A 17,703-nucleotide genomic window follows, 5' to 3' on the forward strand; every position below is an offset into this window, starting at 1 on the left:
TAAAACAAAGTTCAATTTGATATAATTGACTGGCAACAGTTGTCAGTCATAGGGGCCGTTTGCACCAAGAACGATTAAATAAAGCTTAGGGTTAATCAAGGATTTGTTGATCAAGGATTCATTTTAATTCGAGTTGTGTTGCACCACTTGATAAACCTTAGATAAACCTTGATTTAAACCAGATTAAGGCTTAATCTTTCTTGGTGCAAACGGCCCTAGACGCCAACTCCAAACACCCAAGGGTGTTGGACTTCAACCATCACCCAAAACCATCTGCAGCAAATTTGAATTAAAAAAAAAAAAGTGTAAAAATGTACCAATTTGTACAACACGGGATTTTTAACGCTGGCGGCATTTAGGATCTCTCCAGCTGCTGCAGGCGGCTATACGCTGACATTTGAGACATGTATACCATAATTGCCATTACAAATAAATCTGTTCATGTGCATCAGCTATTGGGCTAATCATGAAGTTAATTCAGATGCTCATCCATCTAAAAAAACTTCAGACAGAGTTCATAGTTGGTTCAAGAGACTGCTAGGACATGAACCCACAACAGGAATTTTACTGGACAACCGACTTTATTACAAAATTACAATAAAAGTGAAGTTTAATACACAAATATATACAATAGAGACCTACACGCGGTTTCAGGTGACCAAAAAAAACCCTCATCCGCAGGTCTCTAACAGTGGGTGACATGGGTCCTTCACTTGGAGCCGTGCAGCTCCTGGATCCTGTCTGGGCCCAGGTGTTCTTCCTCCAAGGCCTGCTGGCTGTGGATGGCATGACGACTGACCAAACTCGACAACTCCAGCAGCCCTGAAAAGCCTCTGAACAAAAAGATGCACAATACATTGTGATCAGAAATAGTCACATTTTAATCATTTTCAACTGGTATTCGATTCTATGTTATGGCTTCTCCCAGTTGCTGGACTAACAGTGAAATTGTCAGTGGTAATTTATGTATAAGTTTATATAGTGTATACTATAAATATAACCAAATGGGCCTGTAACACTGAGGATTTTACGCAGTATTATTTGACAACATGGGCATGCTTACTTAGACAGCTCGTGACTGATATCTTTTGAAGCCTTTTTCATTTCTTTCAGGCATGTCACACAATTGGTGTTGTCTTGATCTCCATGCGTGCAGTCCATCAGGATCCTCTCACCGTCCTTCAGGCAAGCTTCTGCTTTATCTGGTGGTGAGGAGATCCACAGCTTACCACAGTGTTCCAACACAGGTCAGGTCAGTGGAAACCTTGTACTGCATGTGCAAAACTATAACTTTTCAGGAAATTCAAAACATTGCCTATGTTCCAATGGATTCAATGTGGTAATTTTGCCTATGTTCCAATGGATTCAATGTGGTAATTGAGTCACACTTGGCATCATTTTGTGCAGGTCATATTTGAAAAGATTTTCTAAAATAGCAAATCTACAAGCTCACATTGTGAGCTTATAGATCAGCTAGTTTCAGTAAATTTTGCAAAACTGGAATGCAACAAGTCTAAAATAGGCAATAGGGCATTAGGTTATGAAAAAGATATATATGGAGCTACAAGGTTTCTGCCCAATAACACTGCTTTACGGTAACATGTCATTGTTCTGACCTCCCGTTAGTCCGACAGATTACTAATACTATCCCAAACTCTAACCTCAGACATAACCGGCCACGTAGTTCGCCAACCCTAACCTCAGTCTTAACCGGCCACGTAGGTCAGACTTATGGGCAGTCCCCACTTTGAGACATGCATATCCTCCTGGGGATCAATATAATAAAACATGATTGATTGATTGATGGATCCCCCCCCCCCCCCCCCCCCCAAACCACGATCAGCATAGTCAAATGAAAATCCATCAAAATTACATTTTTAAGAAGACTTAAAAACTTTGATTATACTCATCAAACCAACCCAAAAATTCCATTCTGTCCCCTTCGATGTGGATGTTCTTAATAGGAAGCTCATGTCGGGTGGTGTCAATGGCAGAGGCGAAAGACTTGTAATCTTCTATGAAAAGCTTGGCAGCATCAACCACTGGCTCCAATGCTGCAATCTGGAATATTAGTGGAATGAAAAGTTTAACAGGTTACAATTTTGGTTAAAGGAGTAGTTAACCTGACTAAACAGTTTACAAGAAAGCACCCACACACAAAAGCTAAAACCAAGGTGCTGGACAGAAGAACACATTAAAATAGAGTCTGTACACTAGATCATACACCCATAATTATTTTTAATGGATTGATCCATTACTGCAAGTGTGAACACAGTTCACTAGGGCAATGCACCAGGACGTCAGAGGAGAGTGGAATACAAACATTGGAATAAATTCATTATTTATTTACACAATCCTGTAGTTTGTTGTACATGAGTGCCAATGTACCATCTATAAAGAATGCTTTATACAGAGACTAACATGCAAGGCAACGACACAAGTAAAGGATGATGGAACTTTTGAGTATTGGAGTTCGGAGCTTTATGGGAGCATGACCCCAGCAGTGTGTGGACTTTTTCTATCCTATATGAATGCAGAGCATTCTAAACCTTTATTTGATTAGAGTAACCTGGATATCCAGCAGCTCATTCAGCATTCTCTCCTTCTCCATCTGGAGGTACTGCCTCTTCATCTCCTGGACCTCCTGACGTAGACGGTCATCTTCTTCCATCTCCTCCCGGAGCCGTGCATCCATCTCTGCCCTCAGCTTTGCATTATTGTGCCCCATCTGGAGCCCAAAGAGCACAGAAATAGACATTAACCATGAAGGTAATGCCAGGTAATGTTCATTGACTTCAATCCATTGACAAAGCAATTAACTCCAACTGTGACAGCCAATGAAAAAAAACAACAACAAAAAACACATTCAAATGACTTTTTGGTATCACTTAAAAATGTACATTACTACAAGGTCTAGTTTAACAACCAACATGCATTCAAAATGTGTCAGTAGCATTTTATTATGAGTCACCAGTACTAATTATAGTTACGGTATATCACCTTTGCTGTGAGGTAAGCCAACAGGAACGTGTTCTGCTCGATGTCGTCCTTATCGTTCTCTGGGTTTTTCTCAGCTTCCAGAACATTCTGTATTACAGTGTTCTCTGAAGCACACACCAAGTATTTTACATGCAATTATTACTAGTACAAAAAAATTTGAACGCATGCATAATTACAGACAAAGGACAGGATAAGTAGCAACTAGACTAGAGAACACAGGCACATAGTTTGTACTTGTAGACAATACACATTGATGTTTTGATCACTTTGAATGAGTTACCATTAATCACAGACAAGTCGTAATCAGGGCGGTGGTGTCCTCCTTCAGTGAATGTGGACTGCAGCATACTTGCACTCACAAAATAAGATTCTCGATTTGACATCGCTGAGGGCAAACAGTACAGTGGTCAATTATAGCTCAACTCAAACTACATGTCTTGCAAAACAATGTGTAGATTAGGGGGATGCAAGAAATCAACTTTTTTCGAATCAAATGGACGCTCCAGGGAGTCCCTCTGAGAGTGCTCATGCAGTCATTTTAGGAGCTGTGTTTCCATTGAAAATGAAGGAAAATGATTGTTTGGCAAAGGTTTAGGGGGATAAAAAGGCCAAAATGCCAGTCCTAATTATAGTTACAACCACCTTTGCTGTGAGGTAAGCAAACAGGAAAATTCCCTTTTTATCATTACACCATTCTACTGTAGGAGAAATACTGAAGATGAAGGTAAACATGTAAATGTCTCTTTAACCCTCTTTACCACATAAAAGTAGCCACAGCTTTTTAGACAATAGACTGCCAGAGTAAAGAAGAAATACAATATAGATACAATACGTCAGCCAGATGACAGTGTAATCAATGGATTTTTACATTTAATACATCACTGCAAAACATGTGAAAATGCATTAAAGCCATAAGGTAAAAATGTCATAACCATGTATACAATATAAAATTATACATGTCTAAAAAGAAATATGATTAGAACTTTTTCATAAATGTTTGTGTGCATGTTCCACCCCAGAATATTCTGGAAAGCTCTACATTTCCAGCACAGGAAATACTTACGGGTTGAAAAAGCCTGGGGGGCCATGGACCATCTTGGCGGTGTACCCACCTTCGGGTTGGAACACCCAGGTTTAGGCGAGGAGGGTCTTGGTTTGGCAAAGCCAGGTTTAGGTGAGGAAGGTCTTGGTTTGGCAAAGACAGGTTTAGGTGAGGAGGGTCTTGGTTTGGCAAAGACAGGTTTAGATGAGGAGGGTCTTGGTGGTACAACGACAGACTCATTGGCCGAGTTACTCTGTAAACAGTTAAAGGACTCACAATCAACATTTTTTATAGAGGTCTTGAAACCTAGCCGCAATTTGCAACTCTTGTTTTATAATGGGTTGAATCTAGAATTGCAATACCCTCCATTGACAGCCCATTGATCAAATTGAAATTTCTGATCTGCTTGTATTAGACGTTAAACTCACCAACATTGGAGCTGTAGGGCAAGCTTGAATTATCTTCTTTCAATCTGTAAAGCATTTGTTTCACATAAAAATCCACCGTAGACATGTTATGAGCTACTTTCTGTCAACAAATTCCATGCAAACGATTAATTTTCTAAGTGTTGGAGTTTGGAAGTGCTCATCAAAGTCACTGAATGGCCCTGCAATTCACCCGTATTTACACATAATGCAGGAGGCAGAAGACGTCATTTTAATGAAAACGAGCGCTTCCAAACGCCAACACAAACATATCACCTGCATGGAATTTCTTGACAGAAAGTACAGTAGCTCATAACATCACTATGGTGGAATTTTTATGAAACAAACGCTTTGCAGAATGAAAGAGGATCATTCAAGATTGCCCTAGAGCTGCAATGTTGGCGAGTTGTTTAATACAAGCAGATCGGAAATTTCAATTTGATCAATGGGCTGTCAATGGAGAGTATTGCAACTCTAGATTAAAAAAAAAATATTGTTGCAAATTGCAGCTACTTGAAACCTATTTTACATGTTCATTGTTTAATGCTTGTTTAATTGTTTGTATCAGTAGGGTGGTTCTTTTTACATTTTCTTTAATTCATAATAAAGTTTCATGTATTACCTTTGACAGACTTCCCGTCTTCTCAACAGGTTGTAAATACCGAGACTTCACAATTGTTCCACTGGCTGAAGAGATAGAAAGTTACATTATTAGAGATATGCCCAAAACAGTCCACATTTCCAAATTATAATCCACTACAAGAACTCTGGGTGCCGATTAGCCCCATATGTGCCCAGCGTAGGGAGAGGGCACATGTGGGGCTAGGTGCCGATATACAATGACGAAATAAACGCCATCCAAATCCTAGACTAAAAAGATAGCATAGTATTGTGTTCCTACTTCCTAGCCTAAGATTTAGACTCTCGTAGAGTCTAAATGTTAGGCTATTGTGTTCCCCATATTTATAGCTTCGTGAAAGTGAATGAAGGGATACTGCTGAACCAGAAAGTTTGATGTAAGTAGGTAAGTCGATATGGAAATGGAAAATGCTAATTTCATATTTAGCCAAAGAATCATGTATCAACTTCTGCATTTTACTTTTCGTTAACAGTGTGGCATGTGGGCTCATTTTACTCGTTTTACTGGCCTTTGTTTTTCTTCTTTGCAACAGCACCGTCATCTTTGGAGGTCGCACTTTTGGAACTGAAATTAAAAGCAATTCGTGGCCAGTTAGTTCATCAACAACCGGAACGCTAAAACTAACTTATGCTAATGCTATGCCAGTATGCCCTATATTTGGACGTGCGCGGCCGCGCGCTCCTAAACATTACCCAAAACAGCTGACCGATAATGCATTTTACATTCCCGGCCAGAAAACGATCAGATGTTACCTTTTATTTTCTGTGGACGTTTTAAGCGTACTCGGACCCATAGTTCTCCTGGACGCCATGATTCGAAGATCGAATAAAGCACCGGTGGAAACTTTCTACAGTCTATGATTCCGATCATGCAACCGATGCTGCCAACTGTTGCTGTTAAAATACGCTAGTATACTTGCTTCTCTGCTGTATCGTCCGCTGTTATGTTGACAATGTGTTGTTTAGAAATTATGAGAATCAGCTTTTAAATCTAACTGCAGCTGTGCGGGTCCGCCCCACTGACCAATCAGCGTTGAGCGACCAACGTGATTATTTAGGGATGCCGCCACCTAGTGAGCTGGAGGTGCTTTATTATTGGCATGAGAATACATAGTTTACATTGCCAATAAACTTACCATCATGCAATTGTGTTACCTGTTTGTACAGTTATATTGCATCATGTATGTTTGTGTGACATGTGGATTTCATTAATATAGACATTTAAAAGGAAATACAGCGTGACTGTCAAAAAGGACATGTCATATGGTGTTTATAAATAATTGTGTTAAAAGTTGTTTTGTTTGTGTGGTTTCATTTATAGTTTTTCACGGTGGGGTAAATAAAGAGCCCTTGTGAACATCAATTGGAGCGTTGTCTATTCTGCATCAGATGAAGATTGTTTAGGAGCAGTTTATTTATCATTTATTTGTGGTGGTACTTACATTTGTAGGTCGCGGTTTCCATGCGGACAGAGAGAAGGGCTGCACAAGGCAATGGAGTCTTGGCCCAATCCCAATTGCCTCCCTCAAGCCCTGAGCCCTGAACCCTCATTGACTTTAGTGACGTCAGCTGTAAGTGCTTGAGGGTGAGAGGCTGCAAGGCCTCCAAATTGTTGTGAAAGAAACGGGACAGCACTTTGAAGATGAGTCCGCCATTCATGACACTTCACAGCCAGTGCCTACCTACATGCTTGGCCTATTTATACATGTCTGTTTTATTACGTCTATTTTAGTATTTAAACTGATCGTTTTATTATTAGTTTCATAAATACACTTTCCTGTGTGATAGGGGTTGTAATATTCATATATAATAATATTCATTATAAATTGCATTTCCATATTCTTTTACTTATCTCATTAGTCATTTCTCATCATGTTTCCCTTATTATTATTATTGTTATTAAATATATAGCCTATCTTTCCATTCCGTCTCTCTTTGAGAACAGTGAGAAAGCATTGTGTTTGTTGACATTCTAACCGCGATACATAACTAATTTGCATACTTGATTGACGTTCGGAGGATCCCCCTCATTCCCCTGGTAACTGTGGGTAATTTCTTTGACAAAGTCAGCAAAAGTCAGCATCGATGCTGACTTTGGCAAAGGGCACATAAAGGGGCGGGGCTGAGCCCTCACTGACTTACCGATTTCAAATGGGACATCCCTCAAGCCCTCGCAGACTTCACATGAACGCGCAGCTAAAAAAGTGAGGGCTCATTGAGTCAGCAAGGGAGTGGATTGGGATTGGGCCTAGATCGGCACAGACTCGCTCTTGAGGGCTTTATAAGCCACTTCCACTCAAGGCTGCTTGGTTTCGGACGACACTTAATATGGCGCAGCCTCGCGTGAACGCGCATATCGAGGGCAAGTGTGTAGGGCGAGTGGCGAGGAGCTGGTTTCAGAAAGGGGGCAACGGTTCCATTTGGTTCCATTTGTACACTGAGTTACAGACCCATAAGGGTGTACTTTTGTTCCAAATTATCATTTAGCTCTGTAGTCTGTACAGCGTTTATTATATTGGCTGTCGGTTAAGTGTACAAACGATTTTAGTTTGTTAGCTCTTTGTATTTTTATTTTAAAATTAAACTGTTGTTTTTATTATTTACTATAATAATAATAATAATAATAAAACTTTATTTGTATAGCACCTTTCATGACATGAAATGCAGCTCAAAGTGCTTTACAGAGAAATGGAGAAAGAAAAGAAAAGCAAGTCATAAAACTAAAAATAATAGCAGTAATGCAATACAGTGAGTAAAATAATTTTAAAATCAATCCTAAAAACAACCGGAAGCCAATGCAGTGAAGCTAAAACTGGAGTAATATGTTCTCTATTTGCATTTTTAGGCAGTCCAGAAAAAAGTGCATTGCAGTATTCAAGCCGAGAAAAAACAAAGGCGTGGATCAGTGTTTTTGCATCGTCCAATGACAAATAGGCTCTGATTCGTGCAATATTTCCAAGTTGAATAAAGGCAATCTTGGTAACATGATTATTGTGTGAATTAAAATTAAATTCAGAATCAATAGTGAGCCCCAAGTTCTTTACTGTACTGTTACTTTCTAGAGTCAGGTTGCCAAGTCTGCTTATTATTGATTCTTTCTGCTCACTAGAACTGATTATGAGAACTTCTGTCTTATCCTCGTTTGATGCTAGACAGACAGGTCAACAACGGGTCTAAAGCACAGGGATCATCTGGAGCTACAGAAAGATATAGTTGGGTATCATCAGCATAGAAATGGAAATTGACTCCGTGATTGGTAATAAGTTCTCCCAACGGCAGTATGTACATGGAGAACAATAGAGGACCAAGAATTGAGCCCTGTGGAATACCAGAACCGATGTCGTGTTTGTCTGAGTGAAACTCAGCTAGATTGACAAAATAACTTCTGTTTGTTAGGTAGGCTTATAGGAGGAAAACCAGGACTCCACGTTGTATTAAAATTGAATGATCAATCGTGTCAAATGCAGGCGTTAGATCAAGACGTAAGAGAACTGATAAACCTTTCTTGTCAGCAGACACCCTAAGATCATTAATTACTTTTACAAGTGCTGTTTCTGTGCTGTGACCTTTCCTAAAGCCGGGAAGTATAAGCCTGTGACATCAGTCGCCACATAACTCCAAATTTGGGCCGGGATTCAACCTGAACGGAGCCCCACTGACTTGCATTCTTATACCTATTGGCAGTGTTTGTAAATTATATCTTGACTACAGCGTCCGCATCAATCCTTTCTGGATCTCTTCCTCTGAATAGTCCTCCAGCACTCCAGCTAAATGGTCATTGTGGGTATTGAAGCGCCTCTTCTTTTGGCTGGTTGCCTTCTTCCTCCTTTTCTGCCCTGGAAACACCTTACTTCGTCCCTTTTCTTCCATGGAGAAGCCCTGTATCTTGAGGTACTCCTCGATCTTCTCGTCGTCCAGGGAGTCGACGGGAACACTCCTCCACAGCTTCTGGAATTCCTCGTCCACCACAAACTGGCTGTGTTTGTCGTTGTAGAATAGGACCTTCTTCTTGTCCGGTCTGGTCACAGAGATGATCTGATCCTCTAAAGCCTTCATGACACTGGTTGAATTGGGCAGTCCCTCCTCCACGTCATCCAGGAAGACTCCACCCAGGCCCAGCTGCTCGTGTTTCTCTAGCAGCCGCAGGAGGGACTTCTTGTTCTTCAGCTTGTACTTAGGCTTATAGGCAAACTTCCCGTCCTGCATGTCAATCTTTGGATTCTTGGCCAGGTACTCGCCGAGCCATTGTTTCTGGTTCATGACAATGTCCTGCAGTTTGGTCTCGTCCAGGATTTCCTCGAGGGTCAGGAAGTGTGTTTGCCCTCTCTGATGCCTCGTCTTCATGTATTGGTCGATCGTGGCCAGGCAGACAGACTTCAGATTGAAGAACCCATTACTCGAGTGAGCATAGTGCTTGGACCCAGAGGAACCACTTGAATGAACATTGAATTTGGACCTTGAGAAGCCCTCCGTGTCAACTTTGGCTTTGTGTGAGTCGATGACAGATGGGGTGGACAAAGCTTTCTTCTTGAACAGCTCTCTCTCCCTCAGCAGAGCAGGGTCCATCCTTACCTTTTCTTTGAAACTGCTTCTTATTTTCACACATGTATGTATTTAAAGTTAATTAATGGTAAATTAACCCTCTCATGTAAGCCAGAGGTAAATGCAGCAACAACCACCAATCAGCTTCCTGGATTCAGAAAACTGTCCGCTCGCTCTTTGTCAACATCCTTATATAAGCTTACAGAGGAGGTCTGATCTGACATCACCCAAAACAAATTGCACATTAACAACACTGATTTGCACAGGTGAGTCATATAACTCTGTGAATAATATTCACCGGTGTGTATGTACACATATTATGTGTACATGCATTTCTGATATGTGATCAACTGGGTTCACACAGAACTTCCAGTAGCCAGTTCATTATGTTTTCTGAAAATATAAAAAAAGAGTACATAAATTCAGCAGTTATTTCATTGGCCCATGTCAAAATATATTCTAAGTTTAATGTATGCTAAATAAATACTCCTGCTGCCTGCCATGGTTAGGGTGGTGATGCAGTTTAGTCTATAGACTCTACTATAGACCTATATAGTATAGAGGATAGACTTTAAAGTATAGGGATTGCCATGTACCTCCATAAAGGGCATGGTGTCGTAACAACACGTCACTAATAATCAACAGTATATATAGACCCCCCAGACCTCACAGCCGCTTGTATAAAGGAGAAAAACGACCAGTTATTAACGGCTGAAACGTTGGAGCACGGTTTGATCTGATTGGTAATTATCTTTTTGAAGTAAATCAAGTCTCGCCCATTATTCCCGCGCAGTTTCACACTAACGCGCGCACATAATGGCAAGCCTGAACCCCGTGCCTAAACTGTACATGTCCGTGATCGAGGATGTCATCAGTGAGGTCCACGGGCTCTTCCTGAACGACGGCGTGGACGAACAGGTGCTGAAGGAGCTGAAGACGCTGTGGGAGAACAAGCTGATGCAGTCCAAGGCCGTGGAGGGCTTCCACACCGAGATGCGGGCGGCCGCCCTGCAGGCCGCTCAGCAGCAGCAGCAGGTCCAGCACCTCCACCAGGCCCAGCAGTATGCGCAGCCGGCGCAGGCCCAAGCCGCCGCCCCGCTCATGGGCTATTGGTACAGTCCGCAGCTTCCGCAGCTCATCAATCCGGTGGGCCAGCTCATGCAGGTGGTGCGCACGCAGACCGGGGCTCAGTACATCCTGCAGCAGCCCCAGCAGCAGATCATGCTCCAGCAGCAGATGCCTCCTGGCGGCGCGCAGCCCATAGGGCACGTTCTCGCTCCGCTGCAGGGAGGCCATCCGCAGCAGACGAGGGTCATGCAGGGTCAGCCGCAGCAGTACCTCTTCGCCCCCGGAAACAGGGCAGGGGTCGTCCACGGCGGCAATTCACAGGTGGTGATGCCCGGTCACCCAGCGGCTCAGGTCCAGCAGATTCAACCGGGCCAGCTGGGTGCAGCTGCACCACAGGCCCCAAGGCAGCCACAGGCTCTACAGCACCAGCAGCCTCTGCAGCCTCAGCACAAACAGCCCCAGCAGCAGCAGTCACCGCCCGTGCTTCCACAGTTGGACGGAGCGGGCAACAACACGTCCTCGGAAGAAGACGAGGACGACGAGGAGGAGGACGACGAGGAAGACGAGGACGACGAAGAGGAGGGCAAGGACAGAGGCGAGGAGGGCAAGAACGGTGAGCACGGACAAGCGGAGGAGGAGGAGCCACCGCTGAACAGCGAGGACGACTTGAGTGACGAGGACCAAGATCAGTTTGACACAGAGTATGTGGTAGTGTGCCAGTATGACAAGATCCACAGGACTAAGAACAAATGGAAATTCCAACTCAAGGATGGAATCATGAATCTGAACGGGAGAGACTATGTCTTCTCCAAGGCCATTGGAGATGCTGAATGGTGAAGCCAATGCAGTGTCGTGGTATATCCCGCAGCAATTGCCTTTCAGACTATTTAAATAATTGCCTATCAGTGCAAAGTCCCAAATGGCTTCATTAATCCATGTAGTTTTTAGGAAAAGACTACATGGATTAAGGATGCCATTTGGGACTTTGCTCTGATAGACAATTATTTAAATACTTTAGACTGATGGCTGTTTATATCCCATAGCCTGGATGGCCGTAAGCTTCTTGCACGGAGGTTGTGCATCAAGGAAGAAAGAAGGTTGATGCAACTTGTTTTGGTCTGACTCTAACTAGGCTACCCATTTTGGGGCAGGAACCCCTTTTGGTGTTAGCATTATGTTATGCTTTAGCTATTGAAAAATAGCAGATCTACAAGCTCATAGCGCGCCACTCGGTGGCGCGCTATGAGCTTGTAGGTCTGCTATTTTTGAAAGATCGAAGAACCACTGACATAGAAACATAGCTTTTTCAGAAAACTGATCTCAGGTAAGAAACTTGAAAAACGGAGTTACTGTACGGACCTCCTCACTATGCCTTGTGGGATGTGAAAGACAGCCTCCAAAGAGTGGGTAGCCTATAGGTAACTCTGGTCCATAGCTGAAAGACAGCCTCCAAAGAGTGGGTAGCCTATAGGTAGCTCTGGTCCATAGCTCTAAGAGTGGGTAGCCTATAGGTAACTCTGGTCCAAAGACAGCCTCCAAAGAGTGGGTAGCCTATAGGTAACTCTGGTCCATAGCTCTAAGACAGCCTCCAAAGAGTGGGTAGCCTATAGGTAGCTCTGGTCCATAGCTCTAATGCCTTCATTAGAGCTATGCTACTCTAAAGAGTGGGTAGCCTATAGGTAACTCTGGTCCATAGCTCTAATGCCTTCATTAGAGCTATGCTACTCCAAAGAGTGGGTAGCCTATAGGTAACTCTGGTCCATAGCTCTAAGAGTGGGTAGCCTATAGGTAACTCTGGTCCATAGCTCTAATGCCTTCATTAGAGCTATGCTACTCTTCTCTTCCTGCGCTCACATGAAATGCAGAGCTCTCCTCTGTTTTGTGAAAATATAAAGAACGTTTTACCTACTCACCAATAATCCAAAGGCGGCTTGTGTTATTTATTAGAATGCCTAGTGTTATTTATTAGAATGCCTACTTTCCTTCGCACTCTGAGCCCACCCCACCACCACACGTATGAAATGCACTTTTTGGCCAGAAAGGAATTTGTTTTCACCGGAAGGAAAAATCTTAGTCTATGAGGTTCTCTTGGCAATATCGGTAGAGGACGCAGTGGAGAAACTAAAAGTATTCTGGACAAAAAGTGCATTCTATACGTGTGTTGGCGGGCTCAGAGTGCGTCAAGCCGCCTTTCTATTGATGAGTAAGTAAAACATTCTTTATAATTTTAGAGGCTGGTCTGCATTTCATGCAAGGGCAGGAAGACAACAGTCCCATAGCCTTAATCCAAGGGCAGCAAAGGGCATTAGGGCTGTGGACCAGAGCTATAGGTTATAGGATGAAAGAAATGTCTGGGAAGATATTGTTGCTCCTGTCTTTTGCAGGCTTCCTCATCCACCACTCAATCCAATGTCTCACTACCTCCTTTTGGAACCTGAGCGCTTCACATCCATCTCTTGTAGTAACTAGACCAGCGTGACCTGACTTGTTTCTCTTTGCGTCAGAAGCCATGTTGTACCAGTTTTAACAAACTAACCATGAGGGAAAAAATTGATTCTTTAAAAGTTGCTACTCGTGTGAAACCGTGCCATCTATCTTCTATCCGCTATAGCTTCTTATATATCTATAAATGCAGGAATCTTTAATGTCTGTGTGTCTCTCAGTCATCTCCACGGATTGGTTGAAACACATGCCCATATATGGAGATCGGCCAAACTCTACCAGGCGTCTCGACTGACTTGGTGCGTAGATGACTGATGTCACAGACTGGTCTCCAGGTACTAGTAGTAGGGCGAGACGTGGCCGACTAAGACTCACCCGTGGCTTCCGTGTGCGGTTAGGGTTAGGACTTAGGGTTAAGTTCACTTGAGCCGACTCAGCAATATTATATCCTCGTCCCCTTACCTTCACCACAGCCCCACGAAAACCACTCAGGCTGGAAAGGCTAGGTCGCTCTCTGAGACAACAGACGACAGAAATCAGAATCAGCTTCTTCTGTATACATTTTATTATCTATCTATAAATGCAGCAATCTGTCCGACGTCTGTGTGTCTTTCAATCGGTGTCTCGGATTGGTTGAAACGTGTGGCCATACATGGAGGTCCCCATAAACTCTCCCAGGTCGTGTGTCATAGACGACTGTTGTCGTAGACCGCCTCCAGATACTCTGAATAAGGTCTTTGGCAACGGGTACTTTACACAATGTTACTCCAATTGATTGGCTGGTATTGCCGTGTAGATGACGACAAGCAGCCTGCTCCACTGTTATGGCTATACAGGGGTCATATCTGTGGCCTTTTATACTCACATAATCCTCAATATATCACACCACATTTGTTCTCTCAAGAGGGGTGGGTGGCCAGTGTAGATTGGAGCCTTTGTTGGGAAGCCACTCTGTTTTTCAGGGGTGGTGTATAGAAACACTGAGGTGACGAAACTCTTTGATGGTCTGACGGAGCATTGGTTCGACATGCGTCCGCACCTCGGACTAGCGCCTGCTCCTATGCTTGCGGTTATGGTTAGGTTAGGGTTTGAGGTGGGTTGTCGTGTTTCGGACCAAACACATGCAGGGCAGGGACAGTGTAGTGTTTGTTACTGATGAACCAAGGAGGAATCATTCATACAGGTCTTTCAAGATGCTCAAGCTCAACACGGATCTTCCTGTTAGTGTATATACAGTATGAGTCTGTATCAAAATAATAAAAGGTGAGGCCACTGTTTAGTTTGCTGAGGTCGTCCTAATGTACACGCCACAGTGAAGGTAATCTGCATCGACCACACAACTCGCATGATGCCCTCTCACATGGGAAGACCCAACAATATCCCGATCAAAATACCTTCACAGCATGTGAAGGTCATTCCGGAATATAGGCCAAAGCAGTGGAAGCAGGAGAGGTGCCATTTAATCACCAAATCCCCGAGAGAAGCCAACACCCTGAGCCATAAATAAAGTCTGTGCTCTGCACTCTCACATTTAAGACGGAAGACTAAGAGGTCGCAAAGAATTCTTTAAATTTAGCTTAGGGTTATTTTTTGTTTGATTTTTTTGTTGATTGATCCTGCGAGTGTTAGAGCAGGGGTTCCCAAAGTGGGGTCCGGGGACCCCTAGGGGACCTTGAGGGAGTTCCAGGGGGTCCCCAGATAAATGATAGTTTGGAACCAAATGGACCCTTATGGGTTTGTAACTCTGAGTGTACAAATGGAACCAAACGTTAAATTAACTTTGGATTTACAATATACATTTGGGTCCCATCGATAGGGATATCGTTAAATAGAGGACCGTAGCCTAATTCAGGTCAAACCGGTGGTCCGTGAAATGACAATGGTTGAAAATCACTGCTAGAGATGGAAGAATCCTCTCTTGTGGGGGTCCTTGGCATATATTCTCTAATGGAGGGTCTGCAGGCTAATGAGTGTCATTCTGGGGGTCCTTGACATGAAGAAGTTTGGGAAGTTAAGGGAACCACGGTCTTAGAGAGCACACATTTGGGGAGATGCTTCCCTAGCTGATCTACTGGCTGTGGGCACAGGAAATATGATGCTGGTCGGGTTCAGTGGTTTGCAACAAGATTGCAACAGTCAAGATGGCTCAGCCCCTGAGGACCCCCTGAGGACCTACGGTATAAAAAAAATCACACCCGTGTGAACTGAGTGGTGCAACTACACATTTATTATATAGAGATTGATTCACTCTGACGTGATATCCGTGATGTCAGTGACGTCACATACTAACCATAGCAACCATGCCCGTTTTTTTGGTTGCTAACCATAGCAACCATGCTCGTTTTTTTGGTACGAACAAACACGGGTACACGGGTACAAAGCCAGTTGTTGGAGTGGTTTGCACCACTCAAAAAAAGAAACCACGCCCGTGTGAAGTGAGGGGCGTACATCATCTCATTCTGGCCAATCAGAGTTTGTGTCCTCACCTCCGTCTTCAATGTTTGTGTTTACACAAACACTCATAAATTGTCCGTTCATTGTCAATGGCATTTATTGTTTGTGTTAGGACAAAGTTTGTGTTTGCACACACACTAAAAGCTGGACATCCCTCAAAAAAACGTCAGTCAAATGTATGTTACTGCTTGCTTCAGTTGTTCCATTATTAGACCCTGCATTGTTTTTTTGTTCCCCCCCCTATTTTTCCACGTGTTTTATATAGGCCTATTCATATTCTCAGATCCAACGTCCTGCCATAAATATATATGACGATCACTCAATATGACCTCCAAATATGGATGACGTCAGAAATTCACAGGAAAGCCAGGCCATTGTATATCCCATTCTTTTCTTTTAATATTTTCCTCCCCTTTCGTTTTACTGCAGGTTATGGATCATCTCCTCCTTGGCAATGAGATGCGTGGTCTTGTTGACCAGTGACATGAGGCAGTTGAGATTGTGGGACCAATCATTGAGCAGGTTGTTGGGGTCTCTGGGCCTCTGGAAGTTGATGATGCCAGCCAGCCGGTCCACCTTGGCGTAGATGGTCTTGTTTACGACCAGGTTGGAAAGGAAGTCCTCCAGTTCGTCGACGGAGAGGTCAAGGAGTCCAGCCATTCTCTTCATTGTGATCTTGACGTAATATTTGGCCATTATTCTGATGTTGTGCTGCACCACTCTGTTCTTCAGATCCTTCCACCTTTTCTCACCGTCCTCAGAGTGGGAGAAGACGCCTGTGGCGCGGCTGTCGGGAGAGCCTTCCCTCAGCTCCTTGCCATAGTTCTCCACTAGAGACGTCCAGTGCATCAACTCCATAGTGGTGAACTGCTTCAGGAGGTCCTTGTATTTAGGGATCTCTTCCAGTCTCTTGTCTCCGTTGACTCTGTGCACGAGGTCCGACTGCTCATTGTCGTACGGAGCGAGGATGGCGTACAGCACGACACTCTTCAGGGCATGTGGCCACTTGGAGTCGTCCTCTACGATGCAAGGCGTGTTATAGATGGCCAGGTAATGTTTACAGATGGACAGGTAGGATCCCTCGTGCTGGTCCAACTGAATCATGAGGTTGTAGAACTTCATCTTCAGCTCTTCACTGCCTTCCTCCTGGAAGAACTTGGTGCTTATCTTCTTGCTGATGATTTGGGTACGGACGTAGTCCTTCACGGCGACGCACAGTCGCATCTGTTCCAAGATGAACTCCACCTTCTCTTTCTTTTCCAGGGAGCCATATGTCTCCACCTGCAGCTCCAGGAGGATGGCGGCTGCTTCTTTGACGTCTCCGTTCTGCTCCTTGATGGCGGCTAGGGTTCTTGTCAGCCTGGCCCTTTCGATCTCCACGTAGATCTTGCCGGCGGTCACGTCACGTAGAGTATCAATGAGTCTCTGCTTGATGGCGATGTCGGTCACTGCGGCCACATACCTGCAACATTCTTGCACCATTCTAGCAACAGCCTGTTTGAGTTGGCTCCTTCGTTTGGAGAGCAGGATTATGTTGTCATTGAGACAATCCCAGTCTCTGGCTTCGTAACACATCTTGACCACCGCTACCAGAACTCTGCTGGTGGACATCAAGTCTGACGCGTTCCTGGCTTGTTTCTCCAGCGACAGCAAGCTTTCGACAGCGTCCTGCAGGCGGCCCTCTTTAGCCATTGTCTCGCATTCGGGGAGCCTCTGGTCTACGGCTGAACTGTAGTCCATCTCCATCTTCACTATCGTCCCATCGGACCGCTCGGATCGCTCCTCAGACATGCCGAAATTTGAATAGTCAATAAGTCAAGTCAGCTCTCTCTCTCTCTTTCTATACCTGTCTCACTGTGTCTCTCGTCCCTGCCGCTCTCTTTAGGTGGTCCTCTGATGAAGTCTACATCTTAAAGGCCCACAACGCCTTATATGGACTGACCAGAACTCTGGTCTGATGCCACACACCGCACAAACCGTTGCCGTGTGTTATTGGTTTCCATTTGCTCCCCAAGTATAAGGGCTGAGGGGATGTATGTTTCGCCTGAAAGGTGACTGACAAGTTAGTGACAACCACAGTTTAATATATTC

The 17,703-nt window shown here is 43.9% G+C and overlaps 4 protein-coding genes across 5 annotated transcripts; 1 reads left to right on the forward strand and 3 right to left on the reverse strand.

Moving 5' to 3' along the window:
• Nucleotides 1–562: 562 nt before the first annotated feature.
• LOC306920413 (HAUS augmin-like complex subunit 8) lies at nucleotides 563–6,048 on the reverse strand. 2 transcript variants are annotated; one of them, XM_079497160.1, is made up of 10 exons: nucleotides 5,860–6,048; nucleotides 5,616–5,671; nucleotides 5,090–5,154; nucleotides 4,064–4,295; nucleotides 3,281–3,385; nucleotides 3,001–3,104; nucleotides 2,570–2,728; nucleotides 1,920–2,061; nucleotides 1,064–1,202; nucleotides 563–833 (listed from the first exon to the last, which is right to left on the reverse strand). In XM_079497160.1, the coding sequence occupies exons 1-10, from the start codon at nucleotides 5,916–5,918 to the stop codon at nucleotides 710–712; spliced, it is 1,185 nt and encodes a 394-aa protein (XP_079353286.1). In that variant the 5' UTR covers nucleotides 5,919–6,048; the 3' UTR covers nucleotides 563–709. The 2 variants fall into 2 exon arrangements, with proteins under 2 accessions (XP_079353286.1, XP_079353287.1); XM_079497161.1 differs by having other exon boundaries at nucleotides 5,090–5,150; nucleotides 5,612–5,671.
• A 2,763-nt stretch (nucleotides 6,049–8,811) lies between these two features.
• Nucleotides 8,812–9,672, reverse strand: LOC306920605 (general transcription factor IIE subunit 2-like; the record flags this gene model as incomplete). Its single annotated transcript, XM_079497415.1, has 1 exon — nucleotides 8,812–9,672. The coding sequence occupies one exon, from the start codon at nucleotides 9,670–9,672 to the stop codon at nucleotides 8,812–8,814; it is 861 nt and encodes a 286-aa protein (XP_079353541.1).
• Nucleotides 9,673–10,464: 792 nt separating this feature from the next.
• On the forward strand, nucleotides 10,465–11,553 carry LOC306920606 (transcription initiation factor IIA subunit 1-like; the record flags this gene model as incomplete). Its single annotated transcript, XM_079497416.1, has 1 exon — nucleotides 10,465–11,553. One exon carries the CDS (start codon nucleotides 10,465–10,467, stop codon nucleotides 11,551–11,553), a length of 1,089 nt encoding a protein of 362 aa, XP_079353542.1.
• Nucleotides 11,554–16,032: 4,479 nt separating this feature from the next.
• Nucleotides 16,033–17,403, reverse strand: LOC306919979 (26S proteasome non-ATPase regulatory subunit 12-like; the record flags this gene model as incomplete). The annotated part of the gene is made up of 1 exon (XM_079496564.1): nucleotides 16,033–17,403. The coding sequence occupies one exon, from the start codon at nucleotides 17,401–17,403 to the stop codon at nucleotides 16,033–16,035; it is 1,371 nt and encodes a 456-aa protein (XP_079352690.1).
• Between the last annotated feature and the right edge of the window lie 300 nt (nucleotides 17,404–17,703).

This window comes from Electrona antarctica, assembly GCF_951216825.1.
Source record: "Electrona antarctica genome assembly, chromosome: 3".
In the NCBI taxonomy this organism is placed as follows: Eukaryota; Metazoa; Chordata; class Actinopteri; order Myctophiformes; family Myctophidae; genus Electrona; species Electrona antarctica.